This window comes from Nuphar pumila, chromosome 4 (genome assembly GCF_984573655.1).
Source record: "Nuphar pumila chromosome 4, dmNupPumi1.hap1.1, whole genome shotgun sequence".
NCBI classification, from domain to species: domain Eukaryota; kingdom Viridiplantae; phylum Streptophyta; class Magnoliopsida; order Nymphaeales; family Nymphaeaceae; genus Nuphar; species Nuphar pumila.
The window spans coordinates 94,918,695-94,944,903 of NC_143252.1; the positions used below are offsets into that span (position 1 = coordinate 94,918,695).

Here is a 26,209-nt window from a genome sequence, read left to right on the forward strand (position 1 = left end):
TGTATCTAAGCCAAACCATTGGTCATGATGTATTGTAACTAAATACTAATATTTTTTGTAAATGAATGTGGTTATAAATCATGTGGATTTGTAGTTATGGAGGTACCATGACAACGATATGTCTTTATTTGTCTTTGAGAATGAAATTAGTTTATATTTAAGAAGTTAACTCGATTTGTATCATTGAAGTTATCTCGATTTATACTTTACTAATTCTAAACAGGATGTCAATTTGTACCATTGAATCAGTCGTTGTGTAAATCGCTATAGAACATATCGTACAAATTGATATAGCATGTAGCCTTCATACGTACAAATTGTTCCAGCCTTTTATCAATTTTTGCGTAAATTGTGACAAGAAGACCATAAAAGCAAATCATAATTTCCACTGTACACAACGCTAATCATTTTTATGATTTTCATTTACGAAGGGCGAACATAACAAAGATTTGTTCACATAGACAAAGCTCATAAAAGCGAATCACGATAGAAAAAATACTATTATTCTATGAAACTTAAAGAATAATTGTAGTAAGTCAATTTGTATTTATCAAGTTACCAAGATTTGTAGTTCACCAATAAACATCGTGTTGATTAGTTTTTCTTTATCTTTTTCGCTTTTTATTAGTCATTATGTAAATCACGATAAGATAAATCCTTGTATATGTACTGTATTTGAACCGTTATACAAGATAGTGTCCTATAGCAATTTATAAAATGACGTCTATGTCGGAGACAATGATTTGCCTTTACTATAAATAACAGTCCAACTTATTGGCGTGTTTAGTAAAATTGAAATTTTATTTCAACCGAGAGAAATTTACATAATTTGTATACACAGTCTTACAAAATTTGTATATACAGTCTATAAAATCTGTTAGAAATCTTTGTACATCATATTACTTCTGAGAGGTCACGTCGTTCATTGCCTTCTAGGTATTCTTGTTGGTTGAGTTTTTTTTCTTCTGCAATTAGAAACTGTGTCAATTTTTTTGCATAGTTCTGTGCGAAATCCAGGTATATCATCTTGCAATAAAAAGATAATGTGACACCAATATATAAATTGAGTCCTCAATAATAGAGGATAATAAAACATGTTTAAGTGTAGAGCATACAGTGTCGAAATTAGGTTCTCGTTCATTGTATATTGCTTCAATATACTTCATTACAAATACACCACAATCAACACCATTATTTTGTAAAGGAGCATCGTGTGCTGAGCGAAACCTCCACTCGCCAATGTCGACACCCAAAATATCTTTGACGAATCCCTCATATGATTAACCCAGAAGCAAGTAAATTCTGGGCCACCGTATAAGATACGATATACTTATAGATAGAAACTTACCAAATGCATAATGTCATGTTGCACACCAGTATGAAAGTCCAATGAGTTATAGAACCATAGTTTTTTCCATAAATCCATCACGTATAAAACCCAATGCTAAGAAGTTTGCCAGAGTATAGGAATCAATATCTACAAATTGATACAATATCTTACAAATTGATAGTACAAATCGTGTTTGGACTATTATGCCTAAACCTTGGACAAGAGGTTTCTTCACTTACCTTTTCACTTGACCAAAAGTCTCTGCAATGATCATTGTTACCCTAGCATGGTAGTGCATCTTGAAATCCAATGGAGTATGGCATTCGGTGGATGAAACTCTGTTGAAGGAAACAATGAAAATAAAAAGGTTAAAACATGAAGCAACAAGAGTAAATAAAAAAAGAAAATAAATATATAAGAGAACCAATATACCATGAAATAAGGGGTGATGATGTGTCTAGTATTGGTTGTTGCGTTGCTTTGAATATACATGATGAAATAGGATATAGTCTGTTTGCAATAAATATGCACGTGTTAACATACATACCCATGGCATAAGTAAATATATAACTGATAATGGTTTCATATGTACAAAATTACTGATAGTGTTTTCTTCTGCAAATTCATCTTGGAGCTAAATGATGTTATCTTGGAGCTTATTGCTGAGTTTTTGGGCACTGCTTTTTATGGATGTTCCACTGACATTAGCAAAATATTCAATAAACAATATTGAAATTATTTTCTACAGTACACAACACAAATCAAATATACGCCATAAAAGAGATAAATTTTGAAGAAACTCGTCACGAGGTTTAGAAAATATACACCTGATTCACCATCGTTGGTCGTGTAGGTGTCATCGTCTCCTTCCTTGTTATCACTGGTCGTGTAACTGTCGTCGTCTCCTTCCTAGCCATCGCTGGCCGTGTAGCTGTCATCGTCTCCTTCCTCGACATCGATACTCCATTTGCGATGAAGCAGGTTATATGTTCGATTCATGAATACGTCGTTTATAAAGGAAACGTTGGTTCATCTGTTCCTTAATCACGAAGCAAAGCGAAGCGACACCCGCCTGAACTTGTGCAACGTGTCATTCATATATAAAGAAAATGTCGTTTCACATACTGCCCATTTTTAAAAACCGCGTACAAATAAATTGCATTGCACATTAATTAAATTAAAAAACATCCTTTCATTTGCCTTTTATAAAACTAGTCAACATAATAGGACATATCAAGCAAAACATGATAACACATATCATTATAGTGAAATCGATTTGTAACTAAGTCTTAATTTATAGTTTACTAAGTCTAAACATCATGTTGATTTGTTTATTGTTTTTTTTTTCTGCCTTTTATGAATCAGTCATTGTATAAATCACAATAGGACATATCATTTATATTGATAAAGCTCGTAATATCAAATCATGATAGGACAAATATTGTTATATTATGAAACTTAAAGTCTTTTGGTTATAAGTTGACTTGTATTTATCAAGTTACCTAGATTTGTAGTTTACCAATAAACATCGTGTCAATTTATTTTTTCTTTCTCTTTTTTGTCTTTTAGCAGTCATTGTATAAATCACGATAGGACAAATCGTTAACATAGACAAAGCTTGTCAACGCAAATCGCGATAGGATAAATCATTACAATGAAATCAATTTGCAACTGTTACTTAAATCAGTATCAAGTTGTAAATCGATTTGTATTTATGAAGTTACCTCAATTTTTACTTTATTTAGTCTAAACATCATCTTGATTTGTTTAGTGTTTTTCTTTTCTGCCTTTTATTAATCAGTCATTGTGTAAATCGTGATAGGATATATCGTTCACATAGACAAAGCTCGAAAACGTAAATCCCGATTATGTGATGGGTTTAGGTGGGGGGGGGGTGATTGGATTGGGTTGGTTGTGAGACCCATTTAGCTCTCATGAAATCCAAACCCAATCTACATCCTAAACCCTAAAACCCTAAATTCTAAATCCTTGAACCCCAAAACCGTAAAACCCTAAAACCCTAAACCCTAAATTCTAAATCCCTAAACCCATAAACCCAAAAACCTTAAACCTAAACCCTAAACCCCAAACCCTAAAACCCTAAACCCTAAAACCCTAATCCCTACAACATAAAACCCTAAAACCTAAATCCTAAACTATAAACCCTAAACCCCTAAACCCTAAACCCTAAATTCTATAAAAAATGGGTGTACAGATCGTGATAGAACACCTTCTATAAAAAACAAATCGAGGTCTCTTATAGAACTGGTTGCAAGCCAAACTGTATCAAGCAAATCGTGATAGCACATAGCCTTTATATGTACAAATCATTTCAGCCTTTTATCAATGTTTGTGCAAATCATTTTAGCCTTTTATCAATCAATGTGTAAATCGTGATAGAAACACAACTCATAAAAGCAAATTATAATTTTTACAGTACACAACACTAAACGCTTGTTCGATTTTTATTTACGAAGGCCGATAATTACAATGATTTGTTCAGTGACATTTGTGTGCTACACTTATTAAAATAGATTTATACACTTATAGAATGTCATGTTACATAAAAGAATTATAGAATTACAATAAAGAATTATAGAATCTCAACAAATAATTATCAGGACATCGATTTGTATTTATGAAGTTACCGTGACAACGATATAACTTTGTTTGTCTTTGTGAATGATATCGATATGTTTGTACAACCCTAATATAGATCTGTGTAAAATCCTATTCTATGCAAAACCCTACCCAAGCCGACCCGACCCATTGTCTAGGTCTAAAACCCTAATCTATTTAACCTATCTTCCTCTTTTCTATGGCAGCGCAACTTCTTCTTCTTTTTTCTCCTCCGCCTTTGTCTTCTTCTACTTCTTCTTTTTCTTCCTTGTATTTTTCATTCTTCTTTGTTCTTCTGTGTTCCTTCTACCTGTGCTTGATAGATGGGGTTTGATGCTGATAATGTAGTTGTTTCATGCCATGAGGAAAGATCTGTATAATCTTCGATGATGATTATGGTAGTTATCTTCTATGTATACATCAATATATTCATGACACACACAACTATAGCATATTTGTCACGAAGTATATTGAAGCTTACGCAAAATATAACAACCATAATCATCCTCAATCGTTGCCGCCATACTGGAGCAGGCACAAATATTCTGCATCGATATATTCATGCTTGTTGGAATCCATACCATATGCAGCTTCGTAAGCTCTGCCTTAAAGCTTTCTGCACTAACAAGCTGGATTTCATGCACACTTGGATTGCATTCGAAGCACATCACTATTTGGACGTGGGGGTGATGCTGATGATGATGTATGTCTTCTTTGATGATGATGGTCATGTATTATATCTAAACCAAACCATTGGTCATGATGTATCGTTGAAGTTACCTCAATTTGTATTTTACTAAGTCTAAACATCGTGTCGATTTGTTTATTATTTTTTCTTCCCACCTTTTATGAATCAGTCATTGTGTAAATCGTGATAGGACATATTGTTCACATATACAAAGCTCAAAAAATTAGTTTGTGATAGGATAATCGGTATCAAGCAAATCACGATAGCACGTATCATTACAGTGAAATTGATTTGTAACTAAGTCACGATTTGTAGTTTACTAAGTCTAAACATCGTGTTGATTTGTTTATTTTTTTTCTTTTCTGCGTTTTATGAATCAGTCATTGTGTAAATCTCGATAGGACATATCGTTCATATAGACATAGCTCATAAAAGTAAATCGTGATAGGAAAAATATTATTATATTATAAAACTTAAAGAATTATGGTTCTAAGTCGATTTGTATTTATCAAGTTACCTAGATTTGTACTTCACCAATAAACATCATGTCGATTTATTTTTTCTTTCTATTTTTTACCTTTTATCATTCATTATGTAAATCGTGATAAGACAAATCGTTGTATATATACTGTGTCTGAATCATTATACCAGATATTATCCTAGAGTGATTTACATAATGATGTCTATATTGTTGAAGTTAACTCAATTTGTTCTTTACTAAGTCTAAACATCATGTCAATTTGTTTATTTTTCTTTTCTTCCATTTATGAATCAGTCATTGTGTAAATCGCGATGGAACGTATCGTTCACTTAGACAAAGCTCGTAAAGGCAAATTGCAATAGGATATTCAAACAAATTTGGTTCAGTTATTTAAAGGTTTTTGGTGGGATGGCTTTACAGATCATGATGGAACACCTTCTATAAAAAACAAATCATGATCTCTTATAGAACTGGTTGCAAGGCAATCAGAATCAAGCAAATCGCGATAGTACGTAGTCTTTATACATACAAATCATTTCAGCCTTTTATCAATGTTTGTGTAAATCACGATATGAAAACAGCTTGTAAAGGCAATTCATAATTTGTATAATATATAATGCTAAACACTTCTTCGATTTGTTTTTTATGAAGGCCAAACATTACAACGATTTGTTCAGTGGCACTTTTGTGTTACACTTATCAAAAAAAGAATTATACATTTATTTATGTCACGTTATAAAAAAGAATTATAGAATTACAACAAAGAATTGTAGAATTACAATAAATAAATATCAAGATAAAAAAATCATATAATGTTTATTCAGTGGCACTTAACGACTCAGATGGACTATGACATACAAATCGCCTCTTTCTTTTTCTTGGTGGACTTTCTTTCCTCGATGGCCTCTTGGTTCCCTCGATCTTGTTATAAACATTGGTCATCATCTCTACCAGTGTATCATATTGTAACCACATTTGTCTCCCCAAATTCTTCAGCTGATTCTGTAACTCCTTATTCTCCCTCTCCAATATCTCTAACCTTGTGGCGAAGACTACCTTCTTTTTTGTGAGTTGTGTTCGCTCCTCATCGTATACTGCAATTGAGAGAATCATTGTTGCAGTTGGAGAGACACGATGAATGTGTTTTCTATGCTGAGAGATGGCAAGATGAGGGACAGGAGGGATGCATGGGTTTCCAACATTTCCACGTTGCTTATTCTTAATGTCCAAATTTCGATGCATGGGTTCCTAATATTTTTTGAAATAGTTGGGGTCATATTGGTGTTCTTTATAATCATATGCTATGGCACGAACACCTCTTTTGTTCCAACTATCTAATTATTCTCTAAAGCGTTCGTGCCAATTCACGTTCCTGACCCCATCACTATTCATCTTCCTTCTCACTTTCATAGGCTGCTTTGGGGTAGACTGTCCCAAGCCAGCTTGTAGAAGATCTTGACTATCATGCTGCAACTCAACTTCATAATTGCTAAACAACCAAATATCACAGACAGATAGTCTTGCAGCCTGAGCAACAACCTCTTGGTCCTCGTCCTCCGCATCTCCATATGGTCTCCACACAACTTGTACATTGGAGATTATGGTTTAGGTATAAACATAATTATTCATGCTAATGAATGCTAAATATTAAAATAATTTATAATAACGAGTGCTAAATATACTACAACGACTGTTACTAATGAGAGCTTTGTATTAAAATGATTTACACTAATGAATGCTACATATTACAACGATTTACAATAACGAATGCTAAATGCTAAAACGATAACGCTTTGTACTAACGAAAAAAAATCCAACAACGATCTTTACTTAAGAATGCTAACGATTACAATGATTTACACGTAATAATGATTTGTACTAAAGAATACAAAATCCTGCAACAATCATTACTTAAGAATGCTAACAATTATAATTATTTACACTAATGAAAGTTAAATGCTAAAGTGATAATGATTTGTACCAAGGAATACAAAATCCTGCAATGATCATTACTTAAGAATGTTAAACATTAGAATAATGTGTACTAACGAAGAAAAAATCTTGCAGTAATGATTACTTAAGAATGCTAAACATTTCAACAATTTATACTAATGAATGATAAAAGCTGAAACGATTGTAAACGATTTTAAACCATTTACCTCATTTAATTGCAGACCATCTAAAATGAACTTAGCATTATCTTTCTTGACATTTATTTTAGCCCACCAACCGATCTTTGAAAAACCATAAATCGTAGGGACACACTGATGACGCAAAGTGACAATATACTCTCATAACCAGGCCCAAAAAATTAATATATTAGTAAGACTATAACCTTCAATGATCTTAGTCTACAATTACAAAATATGTAATAAACAATTACCTGGACAATTGGCCAAAACCCTACAACGATTTTTGTACCCTTACTCGCACAGTAAAGTTGACTATACAAGTGTGTGAGCATAGCATCACCCCATGCATAGTTGTCGACTTTATCTAAGTCTTCCAAGAATTATAGCCACAAGTAACTTATCCTCGAACCAGACAAATCAAAAAATAAAGTAAGTCCAAAAAAATAAAGAAGGAAGTTGCACAACTTATGGTTAACTCTTTCAGATGCACTTATAGCAGACTGGCCTTCCCATTTATTACGAAAAGAATAAACTTTCATCGATGTGAAATTGCTTCCACCAGAAATACATTGACTCCAGTTCACCATCGACATTGCTAGAAGGGTAGTGCACTTGTCCCTTGCATTATAGTTTGAATCCCATAATAGGAAAACACTTCTATAACACTTAAGGCCCGTAATCCGCACCATATCTTCTAGGGTCATGGTGATCTCAAAAGAATCAAACTAGAATGTGTTCATCTTATGATTTCACATATTTACCAGGTGGGTCATGATGTTTCAGCACGTTTCAAAATATTGTTGGTCCAAAAGGCCATCGAAGTGTATATTTCATAATCGATCCTTCTGATATTCGCTCAGTTGTTCATACCACGACAGAACTATAGGCCATTGACACCATCCTCTGAGATTTTCACTTGGTACTCTACTTCTCTTTTAACCTCCCTGTAATACAAAATAACATATTATTTGTATCAAATCAAAATTAGTCCCATTTATACTTCTACACGTCGCTGTATATAGTAATCACTATAAATAATAATCGTTGCATACTCGCTATCACAGTAATCGCTATACATAGTAATCACTATCACAATAATGGCTATACATAGTAATCGCTATCACAATAATCACTATACATAATAATACTCATCATAGTAAATCATTCACAGTAATTGCTATATATAGTAATCGTTATCATATTAATCGCTATACATAGTAATTGTTATCACAGTAATCACTATACATAATAATACCTAGCACAGTAAATCGTTCACAGTAATCGCTATCACATTAATCGCTATACATAGTAATCACTATCACATTAATCATTATCACACTAAATCATGACAGACAGGATCAATTTACGTACCTTGGTCATACTTTATTTCTCTTCATCCCCTTCCTCCATCCTCTGCCTTTCTTTTTCCTTCCTTCACTCCTTCGCCTCCCTCCTCTGCTTTTTAATTTCTTCATTCCTTTCCATTTCCTTCTCCTGCTTTTTTCTTTCTCTTTCCTTCTCTTCCTCTTGCTTTTTCCTTCTCTTCCTCCTCCTGCTTCTTCTTTTCTCTTTCCTTATCTTCCTCGTCCTCCTTCCTTTGCCTTTTCTTCTCTTCATCATCCTCCTTCTCCTTCATTTGCCTTTTATTCTTTTTCTCGTCCTCTTTCTCCTTCTCCTTCCTTTGCCTTTTCTTTTCTTCCTCATCTTGATGCTTCTTTCTTTGTCTTTCTTCTTCCATCTTCATCATTTTTCTTTCCTTCTCTTCCTCCTCCTTCAATTTTCTTTCCTTCTCTTCCTCCCCCTCCTCCTTATTCTTTTTTTTCCTTTCCCTCTGCTCCTCCTTCTTCTTCATTTGCCTTTGCTTTTCATTCTCTTCCTCCTTCTTCATTTGCCTTTGCTTTTCATTCTCCTCCTCCTTCTTCCTTTGCTTTTCCTTCCCTTCATCATCTTTCTTCTTCTTTATCTTTAGTTCTTCCTCATGCTTCCTTTGCTCTTCAGCCTCAATATCTGATGGATAATGCTCCACATTATACAATTCTAACGCTTTGTCCCTATCTTTATCATTCTCAATCTTCATTATATTTTGGTACCTTTCATAATGCTCATATAGATGGGACTGGCGGATAATTTCTCTAATAGTCATCCCATCGAATAATGGGGGATTTCTTGTTTGAGGAGCTTTAGATATTGCTAACATGCATAACACATAAATTTAACCACATCATTATATGTTACAACCGCCTCCTCAAGTATGTAATAATACAAATTATCTCATTCGTTAAACAATCACCAACATTATAAATCGTCGTAATATTTGGCTTCATAAGTAAACATCATTGTAAGATTTAGCAAACTTAAGTACAAATCGAGGTAACTTCATAAATACACATCACTACTACTTTAAATATATAAATCATTGTTGCTTCAAACTTATAAATTGTTGTAAAAATCGCAACTTTCATAAGTACATATCGTTGTAACGTTTGGGCTTTATATGTAAATATTGTTATATGATTTATCAAACTTAAGTATAAATCATGGTAATTTCATTAAATCGTTACTGCTTTAAACGTATAAATCGTTGTTGCTTCATAAGAATAAATCATGCTAACTATTTTTTGATGCCTAAAAGGTGGATAGGTACAAATCAATTTGTTTCAGTATGAAAATAGGTATTATTTATCATGAATAGTACAACTAGTTATAAGATTTATCATTCAGATTTACAAATCAATTTGTTTGCATAACGAAACCTTAAACGAAACTCACCGAAACGATATGAGTTTTGATAATCCGACAGTGGAGGAGAAACACTCAGAAGGTAGACGCAGCCGATGGTGGCAACGATGCTGCCACTGCATAGACGATGACAAAGGATGCTCTGGCGGCAACAAACGATGACAAAGGGTGCTTCGACGATAGCAGACGATGGCAAAAGGTGCTCCGGCGACAGCAGATGACAACAAAGGGTGCTCTGGTGGCAGCAGACGATAGCAAAAGAGGGTCCAGTGGCAGCAAACAATGGCAAATGGTGCATCGTCAAATGGAGCTCCTGTTACAGCAGATGGTGCAAAAGTTTACTGCTTAGGGCAAAAATGAAACCTTTGGACTTTGAAGAGTTAACATCATCCTCGACTTTCTGGATGGAGAACATTTTTGTCCTTTTTTTGAACCGTCATTTCTCTTTTTTGAATAGAGGACATTTTTATCTTTTTCTCGAACCGTCGTATCATGGCGAGAATGACGGGAAAGGGTACTTAAGTCTTTGCAATCGCACCAGACTCCGACGCTAAGTGATGCTGATATACATGGGGATACGAGCCCCACGTGCTTATATATGTGGCACTCATTCAAACCCCCAGGGGGAACATATAACCTGCTTCGGCACAATATCTACTTAATGCGACTCGTGGTTGGAGTACCAGTGGTTATTTATGGCTATATATCCTTTGTCAAAAAGAAGAGTTGTTACTAGGAGGCCTCGATCGTAGTAAGATTCATCTTCTTGTTTTTATTTGTTATAACTTTCTAGCCCCTATGATTTCTCTGGAAAAAAAAAAGAAACAAAGAAAGAAAAAGAAAACTTTCTATCCCTGTACATGATGGTGCGAGGCACGCATCCAAGATTTTGGGCATAAATTAGCTTGGAATGATTAATTGTCAGACAAGGTGGAGCCATCTTTGGTTGGGCTTTTTATTTTATCATTCGTGCCAGGAATAAGAGGGCGATAGGGCTTGTGGAGGGCACATTGGTTGGTTCATAGCACGGGCATCTCCTAAAAAACAACACAGCCAAGCGATAATTTTTGTGGTCATTGTAGAATGGGGAAAGTGCACCACCAAATCTCTCCAACTGCCGTCTGCCGGTCTTCTTGGTCTTCGCTTTCTCATTTGTACTTTTTCTTTACTCGAAGGCATCTTTGAAATTCTCAGGAATAATTCACTCCACTCAAGGTTGAGGCAGAGGAAGCAGACAACGAGGTGCAGATTTTTCCATCTAGCCAACGATTTATGGGACTGGGATTTTTTTCTTAGGATTTGAGCATGATGCAATGCGCACATCTTAATCATGAAGGATGTGTTTGGATTTTGAATACATATGAAAGGCCCTATAATGTCAAAGTAACGCCACAGGCTTGGGACTTGGGAGGCACTGAGATAAGAGTGGGATTATTTCCCATACCCCCACCAAGCATAATTTTCATGCATGCATCTAAACCGAATCGTGTCCATTGTGTGAAATTCTTCTCTTGCATGCACCTATCAAGAAATGGGAGAGTTTGAGGAGTGTTGGGTTGCTGAAGGTAGGTAAGGCTGTCAACGGGTCGGGTTAGGGTTGACCCAGACCCACCCAAATAACTAATAATCATGTTTCGGGTTTTTGTCAGGACACAAAAATAGAATCCAAAACCCAAACCAGGATAATTTTAGAAATATATATAATACTCGGGTCAGATGGAGTACCCAGCAATAAAATCAGGTCAGATCATGTACCCGGCAAAAAAAGTCGAGATGGGTTGGGTAACAGGCAAAAATCATGACCTATACTCAGCTGCGTATTGTTTGGGTCAGATTCGGGTTGACCCAAATATTATTTTGGGTTGACACTTTCCATGCCCATATCCAGGAATTTGGGTTCAGGTCGGGTCGACTACCTGATACAAACCAGACCAGTTGACAGCTAAGGTCCACATCTCCAGCTCTGTTCCCTTCTCATATTCAGAGAAAATGGGTGGTAGAGATAAAAGGCAGGGACGTTCACATCTCAGTTAAATTGAAGCCTCCAGAGTGCCCCTCAACATATATGGAAAAGTTCTTGCGTATTGTAGGCAACTTGTTGCCAATGATATGTAACTGCAGGTGCACTTATACGATTCCTGATACAAAGATACATCAATTTTTGTGAATTTGCAAATCTAACCTGTATATAAGGGGATACAGGACGAGATGGGAAATGGAGCAATGTGTGACATAAGTTGAGATGGAATAAAACAACAATCTCTTGTTTCATAGTTTGGGTCACAGGACTAAATAACATAGCACCATCTTGAGTGGAATAAGCATTCAACTGACTTGAGGTTGTCCAGAAGGACCCAATCCAAGACATAAGAATCTAAGATCATATGATTTATATAAAAAGCAGTCTCTCTCTCTCTCTCTCTCTCTCTCTCTATATATATATATATATATATATATATACGGTGGTTCTGTACCACGATATCATAAGGTGGTAAATACCCGTGTATGTATGAATCTAGCCATCTAATGTTAGTTCTAACAGTATGGATGTCCTTAGCATGATTTATTTACAATGTTAGGAGGTTTTATCCTGTGTAAATACCACACGATTTCACTTTTTGAAATGGTGAAAAAACAACTCACAATGCAAGAAGATATGGGTGGTTTAAAAACAGTAAAAAAATGTCATGTTAGAGTCAATTTTAACACATGAAAATATTAAATGCAACATGTTAAACATGATCTGAAGGTCAGATTTTGCTTTTGGAGCTTATAATAATATAAATTGAGTGTGTACCACCATAAATTATGGTGGTAAATTACTACAATACAAGGGTACCATGATACTATACTGTGGTATACACTCTTGTTTGCATAGATCTAGCTACCAAATTGTCAATATAAGATGTATTTAGCATCATTTGTTTAATATGTTAGAAGGTTTTATCAAGTTTAATACACCATAATATTAGATTTTTGAGATGGCAAGAATCAACCACTCACAATTCATGAAAATAAGTGGTTCAAAAATGGTATAAAACATTACATTTAAGTCAACTTTATCTTATGAGAATAATAAATAGGATATGTTAAACATGATCCAATAGTTAGATTTTGCTTTTGGAGCTTAGATCTGTATAAATCAAGTATGTATCCATCACCATAGAAACACTCATATATATATAACCTTTTATATTAGCAATGTTCAACTGATTGAAATAATACCCCAAAGGGGTTTGGGGTAGTGGGATGGGGGCCTAGGTCGCTAGGCAGACCGTTTAGGTTAAAATCTCATGGGCATCAGCCCTTGTACAGGCCAAAGCATGGCAACTCCCCGGGGGCAAGGGGTAAAGATCACAGAGTTTATTGCTGTTGTAAGTACGACTGGCAAAGCCAGCGTGGCTAGGTCTATATTCCTGTGGGCGGTTTGTTCATGTAAATATAAAAAAACTGACTGGAATAACAAAAATATTTTTAAAACAAACTACATTTTTTTAAATGCATGAATACTTTTTAGATAACAAGTCTTTTTGTTTGGAAAAGAAATAAAAATGCCACAAATATCCAAAAAGCAACAAAGTGTCCTTGAACTTTGAAAGCAAAAGTAACCCTTTTTTGCCCCATAAAGTAATATGTTTATTAAAAAAGTGAACTTTTTAAGGTTGTTTTGATCATTTCAATAAATCTTACAAAAGATGTTAGTATTTGGGCATAACAAAAAAAATTGGTGTCTAATGACTCATGCAAGGACTTGTGCAACATGGCTTACGAGTTTCATTCAAATTGTTCATTGTTGAAGGAGCTCAATAAATCCATTATCATCCTCATTCCCAAGGATCAGAATGTTAGGACATCTCACGATACCGTCTGATTTATCTTTAGGGAGCTTTGACAAATTGATTTCAAAACTTCTAGCAAATCAAATGAAAATGGTATTCCCTCCCCTAATTTCTCCCTTCCAATGCACCTTTCTTTCTAAACTATACATTCATGATTGTGGTTTTTTAGCCAACGAGATTGTTCACTCTTGGATTGCACAAGGTTGTCCATTCTTTATTTTAAAGCTTGATATTTTTATAATGCATTCGATTCTGTTAGCTGGTCTTATCTCAAGGAGTCTCTTCATGATGGGCTTTGGCAACTTCTTTATCGAGTGGATCGTGGAACTAATGACATTAACTTAGATTGTTCTTTGGCTGAATAGAGAAATTGGTCAGTACTTTCAAATGGCTAGGGGTCTACGTGAAGGATGCTCTGTGTAGGGATGGCAGTGGATCGGGGGAAAGTGGGTCCCGCCCCGCCTCACCCCGTTTGGACCGGGGATGAAGGGTATGAAACGAGGATGGAGGCGGGAACAAAGGTTAAAATCCATCCCCGTTCAGGGATGCAGGCAGGGATGGACGTACCCTTTTCCCCGCCCCGCCTCGTCCCCACCACGATCCCCAACTCATCCCTGCCCCGCCCCGTCCCTGCCACTTTTCCCCGCAAAATCCCTGCCCCACCCCGCCTCGTCCCTGTTTGAACTGGGGATGGAGGACATGAAACGGGGGATGAAGGCGAGGGTGGACGTTAAAATCCATCCCCGCCGAGGATGGAGGCGGGGATGGAGGTTCTAATCTTGAGGCGGGGCAGGGGCGGAGACCTTGTCCCCCGCCCCACTGCCATCACTAGCTCTGTGTTGCCATTGCTATTTAATATCATTGGAGAGAACCTGAATGCACTATTCAGGAAAGCTGCAGTTGTGGTTTTATTGGCTGCATTCAATTGCCTGGTCTAGAGAATTTTTCAATGCTTCAATTCCCCAACGATATTCTTATTTTCGACGTGGCTTCGCTGAAACAAATGTCTCTGATTTGGCTACTCATCAGAATTTTCGAGTGTATTTCAGGTATTCCAAGTACGCTAATGGAAATGTCGTCTCACTATTATTACTACCCCCCCACACCCCTAGACAAGCATCATCTTTGAACGAGCATCGATCTGCATGGCTACCACGTATCACTTATTCCTCTTGATTGCCTGGGTTTTAAGATCATTTAGGGTTGAGAATTGGCTCCATTATGGTATGACTTGGAGGCTAAGATCCAATCTGAAGTCAACTCTTGAAGGGTGTCATGTTAGAAAAATCGTGTGGACCTACATACATCGAGTCACACATCGTAAGTCTGTCTTAGGTTCAGGCCTAGTTCATGTGGTCTAATCTGGATGGGCTTTATGGTATCTCAAATGGTATGAAATACTATGTGGAGAGACCTGCCCTGTCTAAAATTCTATAATGGGTTGAGTTGAGACAGAATCCTAAATACATTAGGTTGTGGTCTCCAAACCTTATATTAAGGTCCTCCCTCTTCAAACTCCCCATTGTCAGAAAGAGATTCAATCTCTCTCATCAGGTTTAGAGAAAGAAAAGGGCCAAATATATAGGTTCTGGAAGATCATACCTATCAACGATCAACCACAGCGCTATGAATTCAGGTATAGCTTCCGCTTTTGGTTTTGTTTTATTTATGATTTCAATGATTCAGTGAGAGAATGTTATCAATCCTATTTTAGTTTTCAATGGATTTATGATTCAACAATTGGTATCAGAGTACATGTTTTCGTTGAATCGTTGAAAGATTCTTATGGTTTATTTTTGCATTTTCGTTTGAGGTGACAATCAATCATAATCGACATCAGGTGCAGACAGAGGAGGGCCAATTGGCCCTTCTCTGTCCATTTGAATCTGCCCAGACGCAAGGAGGGTCGATTGACCCTCCCATTAGGGGTTTTCAGATGGGCGGGATGGCCGGTCCACCCTCCCTTTTCTGAACACTGGATCGCCACCGAGCAGCAAGGGGGTTCACCCCCATTTGACTTGCCGGACTGGAGGGTCGTTGAGCCCTTCCTTTACCTGCTAATCAGACGGAAGAGCCCGTTGGCCCCTCCCTAATTTTTTTATGTTTGCCAGACCCATGGAGAGGGCTATCGATCATTCGGTTCACCGAACAATCAATACTTCATCTCATCAGGGCCATCAGAGGAGGGCATCTCCCGGTCCAATCATCAGATGGGCTCTTGCCTTCTCATCTCGTCGACCGACTGTGGCCGACAACCATTCGATCCTGACATTGATAAGTTCGGCAGGCGGTTGAGGCCATTATCGATCATCGGGTAGTGTTGGACCGTGATCCACCTCACAACGATGGCACCATGCCGGCATCCGGGGTCATGTCTTTTTTACCATCAATGAATTTGTTCTCATCGTCAACCATTAGGAGTCTGGTTGTCGGTCGGGTTGCTGGCCTACGTTGCGGCTTTCCCCTCTGTTTGGCTGAACGACTGGGTTTTTTAGTCGATAACTGACATTGACCTAGGGCATACAACTTGCCCCAAGCCACCACCAGTGGTTTTTTATGCCGGTCATGATCGGCGATGGTGTGCATGGCATCCGATTCACGCCAGCCACTATTGTTCGACGATTTGAGGTCAGTGACTACTATTCTTGGTGGCTTAGTCGGGTTAGGCAATACGACTTTCAATTCGGTTCAGTGCCTATTAGTCGACTCAGTCAGGCCAAGCAATACGACTTTCAAGTCGGTTTAACGCCTATTAGCTGACTCAGTCGGGTCAGGCGATACGACTTTTAAGCTGGTTTGATGCCTATTAGTTGACTCAGTCGTGCCAGGCGATACGGCTCACATAGTCGGTTTAGTCAGGCTAGGATCATCTTGGTGTGCATACACATGACCGGTTCTGTAACGCCCCAACTTTTATAGTAAAAATTTTGGAGTAATTTTTTTTTTTAAAGTGTGAAAACAAGAGTTGGGTGCATTACAGGGTAAAACAGAGAAGTACTAAAAGCATACCATTCATTGATTAAAGCATTAATGTCATTAATTATATCTCATAACAGAAATGTAAATCTATTAACCAGAGTTCAAACATAAAATACTGAATAAATGAGATCTCTTGGCTTCATCCAAAACGACACCCCGATGCTCCGATTAGTTGCTACCTAAAAAGCATTTAAAGCAGAAGGATCAGACTCCCCTGTCTCGGTAAGAAGCATTATATTTATATGTGGTGCTCAGTGTACTGTGTACAAATATGTGCAACATCTGCACATATAACTAGCATGAAAATTTATATCATTCTAAGAAGTATGATTATGCTTTCTAATTCATGATATAGTGTAAAAGTTTACTGGACTAAAAGTATATTAGCAAAAGTTGTAAATTCCACAAGTTTTACGAAAGTTATATCAACAGTACACAATTTTTCAAGAATGAGTATTTCATTTAACTTAATTTATTTAATGTTTATCTTACTCTTACCCTGTGGGTATGCACAGGCATAGACCTCGTTGCAGAACGAGACCATACGGGTCTATTATTTAATAAGCCGTATGACTAGCCATACAAATATCCAAAGGGGACGGTCAGTGACCGAGAGAGAACTCCCCAGTGGCTAGAACAAGAATTAGGATGCACCCTTGACACTTCTACAGAAGACTTGGATCTACCACCTAGGAAACACTGGTAGTCCTGGTCCCCTAACTTCGTGGACTGGGCACCTGGTGAGATGCCTAGCTCTCACGAAAACAAAAATGTCCACGAAGCTTGTACCACCTACCCTCTCTAAGGTAGACCATGAGTCCAGTAACATACACCATCTTTCAGGTGTACCCAGAGCCTGGAGAATCTAGTAACATATACCGTCTTTCAGGTATTCTCAGAGTCTCAAAGGTTTTATGTTTTATATTTCATTTTATATTTTCTTTATAACCAAGTGCGAGCTATCACACTATGAGGGGTCCGGTAACATATACCTTCTTTCTGGTATACCCAGAGCCTCATAAATCTCATATTTGATTTCTCAATTATTTTCTTGTGCGAGTCATCGCACCACAGAGGATTCTCAAAATCATGAACCCGCCTTGGGGTTCACACACATTGTATGATTTTTTTTTTTATCAGGGTGCCATGAGCACCATCAAGATAGCATTTCTCGGAACATGTCTCGACTCAGAGCCCACAGTCATCAACATTTTTTTTTTGAAGTTATGAGCTAGGGTGTAGGCATTTATACCCCATGAACTATGCCAACTTTGTGGCATAATTTATTTGTTTTATACATTCTTTTCTAGAGTATTCTCTGGTTATGGTCATTGCAACTCATCGCGTCAAGGCGACTACCCAAGTACTTTGTACCATAACCTCCCATTATATATATATATATATTTCAAGTCGTTATAGCAGTGGTCGTCTTGTCGCAAACTGTCAGACGAGAAACGGGACCCATTGTCCCGTATGTCACACCTACGTATGTAGGATCCAGCTAGCACCCGAGTCAATGGTGCTCTGTCACCATCAGGTCCCGCAGCTATGGCAGACCCCGAAAGGTCACCACAATAATACGAAAAGGCTTGCACCGTTGCAGTCACCAAGGAGAGGTAACCTACGGTTTTGCTCCAGCCGAGTGTCACTCCTAGGTAGTAAGAAATGTCGGCTCCTCCATTCCGCAACTGAAGATGGTAACGTCACAAGACCTATGGCCCAACCCGGTTAGACACAGGTAACCTAGCCACTGGTTGGGACCAAATCAGGTCCCCAACCGAGCCTCTCCCACAACCAACCGAAACCAACCAAATGTCGGGTGCCATCAAAATTTTTAAATTTTTTTTTAGAAGCATAATATACTATAATAACATGTGTGTGTTGCTATTCAGCCCCTTTCAACCGGTTGTGTGTCACCTTGCTATTCATGTGTGCAACTACTATTTAACTACAGTATTGGCAATATACTGTAGAAACTCACTACTACTAACCATACAATATTAAATTTTTTTTAGAATAAGAAATAAGAACTAGCTTTACATGTTGTGTTAACCTTAAGTCATGGTTGTTAATTTTTTTCCAGAATAAGAAATAAGAACTAGCTTTACATGTTGTGTTAACCTTAAGTCATGGTTGTTAATTTTTTTCCAGAATAAGAAATTACATGTTGTGTTAACCTTAAGTCATGGTTGCATATCTACTTTATTTTAAAGCAACAACAACATTAAAGTATCCAGACATTGAACTATATATTTTATACATAGCAAATGAACTTCATCCATTTCTTTTTGTATCCTATGAAGTGTCTTTGTTAAGCAAAACAAGAACTAGTTCACTCTTTTGAATTATGTTCAACATGAAATGAATATGTTCCCCTTTTCCACTATCCAATATCATGCAATTCACTGGATTAATATTTTTCAGCTTGAATTGACCTATATTCACATGAAATTACATGCGTGAAAGAGCATGCCTAACGTTATAACATAAGTTAGCAATAGGTATCATGCCAACTAACACACACATTAGCTTTAAATCAGAAAAATAAATCAATAATGTATCCAAGAAGCAAATAAATCTCTAGTTAATACATATATCCTATCTTAATTTTGGCCATAGCACGGAAGGACAGATTTAGTAGCAACATTTTGACAAGGTCATCAAAGCCAAAACCTCTACTTAGAATCCAACGATCTCATCATTTTTTTTTTAGTAAGACATAAATATGAGTGTGGCCAAAATGGTCTGCTAATAATCTACACAGAAAAATTGGGGTAAGATCTAACGTACCTCAATGGAATATAAAAAAATGTAATATATATTTTTTTTATTTCCCCTGCAGCCCATATGCACATTGGATAATTGACCTCCAAACCAATTGTCGGTTATAGATGGAGATGCAATAACTGAAGTTGAGGTGCGGTATTGACGGTAGCCACAATTGCTAAGCACCATTCTGGTCATCCATGCCAAACGCTTATGGTATAACCCACCAAGCGTTTGGGCAGAACCCACACCCTATACTCACACATATGGACCTTGCAACATATATATATACATAAGTTGAAAAATCTAAGTCTATTCGTGCTTATGTTGAAACCACATACCCAACCACGACTGGTATGGTTTCATAGCGTTTTTGCGAACAACATGTTATATATTTGTACCGCAAGTCATTGAGTATGACACATAAGCATAATACCCCTTACATATTTGAAGTCTTGCAACGACACAGCTGCACTCTCGTTCCTTCGTTGGAGCAACCCACACAGCTTCAATAATGGAGTCCCCATGATCAGCAGAGAATAAAAGGGTGGCTGGCCAAAACGTCAAGAGAGAGAGAGAGAGAGAGAGAGAGAGAGAGAGAGAGAGAGACACGTCTAGTGTAACTCCCCATCATAACTTCCTCATTTAATTTCCCCCCCTTCTTAGGGGAGTTTCAAATTCTCAACTCTCCACCCCCATCCCACGTTTTTTGTGGGTGCAAAGCATTTCCTAAATTGCCCCCCCTTCCCTTCAACAAAAATTTCTCTAACTACTTTTGTTAATTGCTTTAGTGGTACCCCTTTCCCTTTTTGGTGGGATTCTCCACCAATGTTGGTAAAGTGAGCTGAAAAGGCCTAAGAAGTAGGCTTGGCCAATATCCCACGTTTTTACCATCTTCTTTTTTATTTTATATTTTTTTTTCCACTAAAGTAAAAATTGTAACCTTTGTGTGTAAAAAGAAAAATCTGTGCAGATGGGATTTTGAATTAGGGTTTTCAACATAAGGGGTAACGAGCCCCACCAATTGTGCTACATTGCTTTTCATTACAAAGTGTGTGGATTAAATTGTATTTAACCCTTTCAGTTTCGTTCCGGATTTCATGAAAAAAGCAATGTTTTTTTTATTTCAATGTGGGCGCTCCGGGGTTTTGAACTTGGGTTGTGGCTCCACACAACCGTTCATCCTACAACTACACCACACCATCACTTGGTGTTTACTTTTGCAAGAAAATTCTATTTATGTCATATTTGGACGTTTTTTTCTTGTTGATGGATTTCTTCTATTTTTAAGTGGATTTTTCACCCGTTGGTTCTAAACTTGCCCTCTCTTACCTTAAATGTGTTTCGGATCTCACGCTATTATCCCGAAACCATTGAATTTACCATTGGGTCCCATGAACCAGGTCGGATTATCGGATCTTGCCAAGATTCGGATCCAAATACCAATTTTGAGGGTTTGTTACCGGTTTCGTTCTAGAAACCTCAAATGATCAAAAATTGTATTGCTTAGCATAAAATCTCACTATTACACATAAATGCTCCACTTTTATTCATTTAGAATTTTGTAAATTTCACGGGTTTTACATCCTTCCCCTCTAAATAGAAATTTCGTTCGCAAAATTTGTAATACATATCAATCAAACAATTGAGGTTACTTGTCCTTCATTGCTTCTTCTGGTTCCCATGTGCATTCTTCTAAGCCATGATATTTCCATCTCACTTTGACTAGTGGGATGATTTTGTTTCGCATCACCTGCTCACTGCGATCTACGACTTTGATCGGTCTCTCTTCTACGGTCAGATTTTCTTGTACACTGATGTCCTCAAACTGAATCACGTGTGACAGATCTTGAATGTATTTTCTCAACATTGATACGTGAAATACATTATAAATCTTGGCAAGTTGAGATGATAGCTCTACTCGATAAGCAGTTTCGCCGATCCGCTCTAATATCGGAAAAGGTCTGACATATCTAGGACTCAACTTCCCCTTCTTTCTGAATCTGAAAACGCTCTTGGTCGGCGATACCTTGACAAACACCGCATCTCCCACTTTGAAACTAAGCTCTCTTTGTCGCTGATCCGCATAGTTTTTTTGTCGACTCTGTGCTGCTCTAAGTCAATCTCGTATCTTCTGTATTTGCTCTGTGTAATGCTGAAGTATCATTGACGACTGAACTCTTCTTTCGCCCACTTCATCCCAATATACTAGTGACTTACAAGGCTGCCCATACAGTGCTTCGAAGAGTGCCATGCCAATACTCGCATGGTAGCTATTATTGTAGGCGAATTCTGCCAGTACCATGTGAGCATCCCATTCTTCTTTCCAATCCAGCATACATGCACGTAACATGTCTTCCAGTGTCTTTATGGTCCTTTCTGACTGTCCGTCGGTTTGTGGATGAAAGACAGTGCTGAACTTCAACTTAGTTCCCAATGCCTTTTGTAACTGCCCCCATAGTCGTGAGGTAAACCGAGGGTCTCTATCGGATATGATCGAGATTGGCACCCCATGTAGTCTTACTATCTCCTGGATATACAGGTCGGTCAAGCTCTCAAGTGACTGACTCTTCCTCATTGGTAGGAAATGTGCTGACTTAGTGAGTCGGTCAACCACTACCCAAATAGAGTCATGGTTCTTTCGGGTTCGCGGTAAACCCATCATAAAATCCATTGTGATATGTTTCCATTTCCATTGAGGAATTTTCATCAACTGCATTGTTCCTCCTGGCCTTTGGTGCTCAATTTTGATTTGTTGACACGTCAAGCACTTCGCAACATATCTCTCAACATCATGCTTCATTCCATTCCACCAGTACCAGAGTTGTAGATCTTTAAACATCTTGGTACTGCCCAGGTGAATGGTATACTTGCTCTTATGTGCATCTGCCAATAACTCTTCTCTGGTCTCTGGGTCGCTCGACACCCATAGCCGATCCTTAAACCATATACTTCCATCCTCTTTGCGTTGGAAAACAGTGTCTTCTTGCAATGCCAATGCCTCCATCTTTCCATACTGCGAGTCTTCTTTTTGCTTAATCATGATCCGCTCTCGCAGTTCTGATCGTACCGTCAGGCTAGACAACCTAAGTATGCCTTGATCGTCGGAGAAAGGTCTCCATTTTGTGATTCAGAAATCATCTTCCATCCAAGACTTACTAGGCTAGAAAGATTCCCCTCAGCCTTGCGACTAAGGGCATCAGCAACAACATTTGCTTTCCCGGGATGGTACGAGATTGTAACTTCGTAGTCCTTGATGAACTCGAGCCACCTTCTTTGTCGCATATTGAGTTCCTTCTAGAAAAACAGATACTTCAAGCTCTTGTGATCAGTGAAGACTTCGAACTGCTCCCTATATAAATAATGTCTCCAAACCTTCAAAGCAAAAACTACGGCCGCCAGCTCCAGGTCGTGAGTGGGGTAATTCCTCTCATGAATCTTCAGTTGTCGTGATGCATAGGCAATGACCTTGCCATGTTGCATCAGTACACACCCCAGTCCAGTACCAAAAGCATCCGTGTATACCACGAATCCTTCGCTTCCAGATGGTAAAGCTAACACTGGACCTGTGGTAAGTTTAGCTTTAAGAGTTTGAAAGCTTTCTTCACTCTTCTCATTCCATTCGAACTTTACTCCTTTTCGTAGAAGCTTTGTCATTGGCATAACGATTCGAGAGAAGTCTTGAATGAATCGCCTATAGTAGCCAGCTAATCCTAGAAAGCTTCGAATTTCACTGACATTCTTTGGTTGTGACCAATTCATCACAGCTTCGACTTTGGCAGGATCTACTAAAACTCCATCCTTCGAGATCACATGTCCAAGGAACATGACTTCTTCAAACCAAAATTCGCATTTCGAGAACTTGGCATATAACTGATGTGTCCGGAGGGTTTCTAAGACGATTTTCAAATGTTCTTTGTGTTCCTCCGCATTTTCTGAATATATCAGTATGTCATCAATGAAGATGATGACAAAGGAGTCTAAGTATGGCCTGAATACCCGATTCATCATGTCCATGAATGCCGCTGAAGCATTCGTGAGTCCAAATGGCATCACCACAAACTTAAAATGCCCATATCTGGTTCAAAATGCTGACTTTGGGATATCTTCATCTTTTATTCTCAACTGGTGATCACTTGACCTCAAATCAATCTTAGAAAAGACTTTTGCTCTTTTAGTTGATCGAATAGGTCTTCAATACGGGGTAGAGGATATTTGTTTTTCACAGTTTCTTGGTTCAACATTCTATAGTCTATGCATAGTCTCATAGACTCGTCCTTCCTTTTCACAAACAGGACCGGTTCTCCCCATGGAGACGTGCTCGGTCGTACAAAACCACGCTTCATTAGCTCCTGCAACTGCTTCTTTAATTCTTCCAACTCTGCTGGTGCCATTCGATAGAGTGCTCTTGATATTGGCTTCGTACCTGACATCAGTTCTATCCCAAACTCGACTTCCCACTGAGGAGGAAGTCCTGAAAGTTTCTCTGGAAATACGTCGGCAAAATCATAGACAATTTCCAAATCCTCAAGTGGAGTTAGTTTTGTTTCCCTTCCAATCATACTAACTAGAAAAACCATGTCTCCCCAGTGGAGGTACTTCTGAGCCTTGAGAATCGAAACAACCTTTTTTTGAATACCTGGCCTTGCCAGGCGAAATACAACCTCTGGCATATTAGGTCGAGACAGGACAACCTTTCCTTCTCTACAGAAGATCCTGGCGTAATGTTCAAACAGCCAATCCATACCTAATATGATGTCATACTCGGTCATATTGAGTAATGCTAAATTAGCAGGTAGGTTGTGATTCCCTAATATGATCTCTACTTCTGGCATATAGTTCACACAGATTTCATTGAGCCCTATAGAGTTGTATACTACTAATTCATGGTTCAGTGATTCTGTGGGATTACTAAGTTGTTTTGCAAAATTAACAGATATAAAGGAATGTGAAGCTCCACAATCAAATAAGACAAGGGCAACTTGGCCCGAAACAAGCACAGTACCGTGCACAAGGTCTGCCTTCTCCAGTTGGTCAGCTGTAGTGGCATACACACGTCCCACTACGCGCTGTGGTGCTGCCTGAGACTCTGGTGGCGGTGCCCTATGTTGCTGAGGCTGTTGTCCTCCAGTGCCGTGTCGCGTATCGTCGACCATTTTCTTCCTACACTCTTTGATGTAATGTCCCATTTTTCTGCAGTAGAGACAACCTCCTGTCTCACGGGGACACTGTTGTCCAGGGTGAAAGCGGTTGCACTTCTGGCATCTTTGATTCTACCCTAACATGGGTCTAGTACCTCCATCGTGCCTTGGTTTCTTGGTTTGATGGTTGAAACGCTTCCCACCAAACCTCTTATTGAACTCAGGTTTTTGAACCCCCATTATGTTCTTTTGCGACTTTTGTCCCTCTTTCCAATCATTGTCAAGGAGGGTCTTAACCTGTATGTCCGGGACAGATAGGAACAATCCATTACAACCTAATGGTTAACGATACCTTATAAACTTTTATGCAACTTATACCGCGAAGAGAAAAGATCTTTTACCTGAATAGCCTCCTCGATGTTCTTGGGCCCTCGTGTGTATAGACGGTTCCTCAGGCCCGTCTTTAAGCCCCGGGCAAATTTCATAGCTCGATCTTCATCCAAAATGTAAACGTTCAGACAATAACGTTCCAAGCTATGGAACTTCGTGATGTAATCGGCCAGGGACATCTCACCCTGCTGCAGGTCCAAGAACTTTTGCATCTTTTTCGCCCTCTCGTGCTTCGGAAAGTAGGCAACGTTGAAGACCTCTACGAACTCCATCCAAGATACAGGACCATCGTGAAACTTGACTGCTCTGGTAGTTTTCCACCATTTTTTGGCATGGTCCTTGAGATGATAAGTCCCAAAGTCCACCCGACGCTCCTCGGGCACTTCTAGTACACGGAAGATACGTTCAATCTCCCGGATCCAACTCTCAGCGGCTTCTGGATCCATCTTTCCAGAGAAAGCAGGAAGATCCATGTCCATGAATTTCTTATAGGACATAGTCCCACCGTTTGTACTCTTCTCATGGGCCAACTGGTGTAGATTGTCGCCTATCTGCTGCATTATCATGGCTTGCTGGCCTACTACTTCGGCCACGTTATGTAGCGTTTCTATAATATCGTTGCAGTGGTTTGCCCAAACCATCTATTTGAGCAATTAAAATTCATCATAACCTCAGCTATAATTTTGTGAAATAATCATACATACTCATATGGTTTTATCTCTATATTACAAAAACAACATTTTTACATACTTACAGAGTCATCACGGTCGCTGGAAGAGCCAAGATCTCAAATTATTCAATCCTGCTCTGATACCAAAGTTGTAACGCCCCAACTTTTATAGTAAAAATTTTGGAGTAAATTATTATTTTTTAAAGTGTGAAAACAAGAGTTGAGTGCATTACAGGGTAAAACAGAGAAGTACTAAAAGCATACCATTCATTGATTAAAGCATTAATGTCATTAATTACATCTCATAACAGAAATGTAAATCTATTAACCAGAGTTCAAACACAAAATACTGAATAAATGAGATCTCTTGGCTTTATCCAAAATGACACCCGATGCTCTGATTAGTTGCAACCTGAAAAACATTTAAAGCGGAAG

The 26,209-nt window shown here is 38.1% G+C and overlaps 1 protein-coding gene across 1 annotated transcript; it reads right to left on the reverse strand.

Moving 5' to 3' along the window:
- Positions 1 to 1,444: 1,444 nt before the first annotated feature.
- Positions 1,445 to 25,577, reverse strand: LOC149840316 (uncharacterized). Its single transcript, XM_090005047.1, has 5 exons — positions 25,116 to 25,577; positions 24,870 to 25,011; positions 23,867 to 24,401; positions 1,578 to 1,668; positions 1,445 to 1,477 (listed from the first exon to the last, which is right to left on the reverse strand). Exons 1-5 carry the CDS (start codon positions 25,575 to 25,577, stop codon positions 1,445 to 1,447), a joined length of 1,263 nt encoding a protein of 420 aa, XP_089861173.1.
- Positions 25,578 to 26,209: the final 632 nt, after the last annotated feature.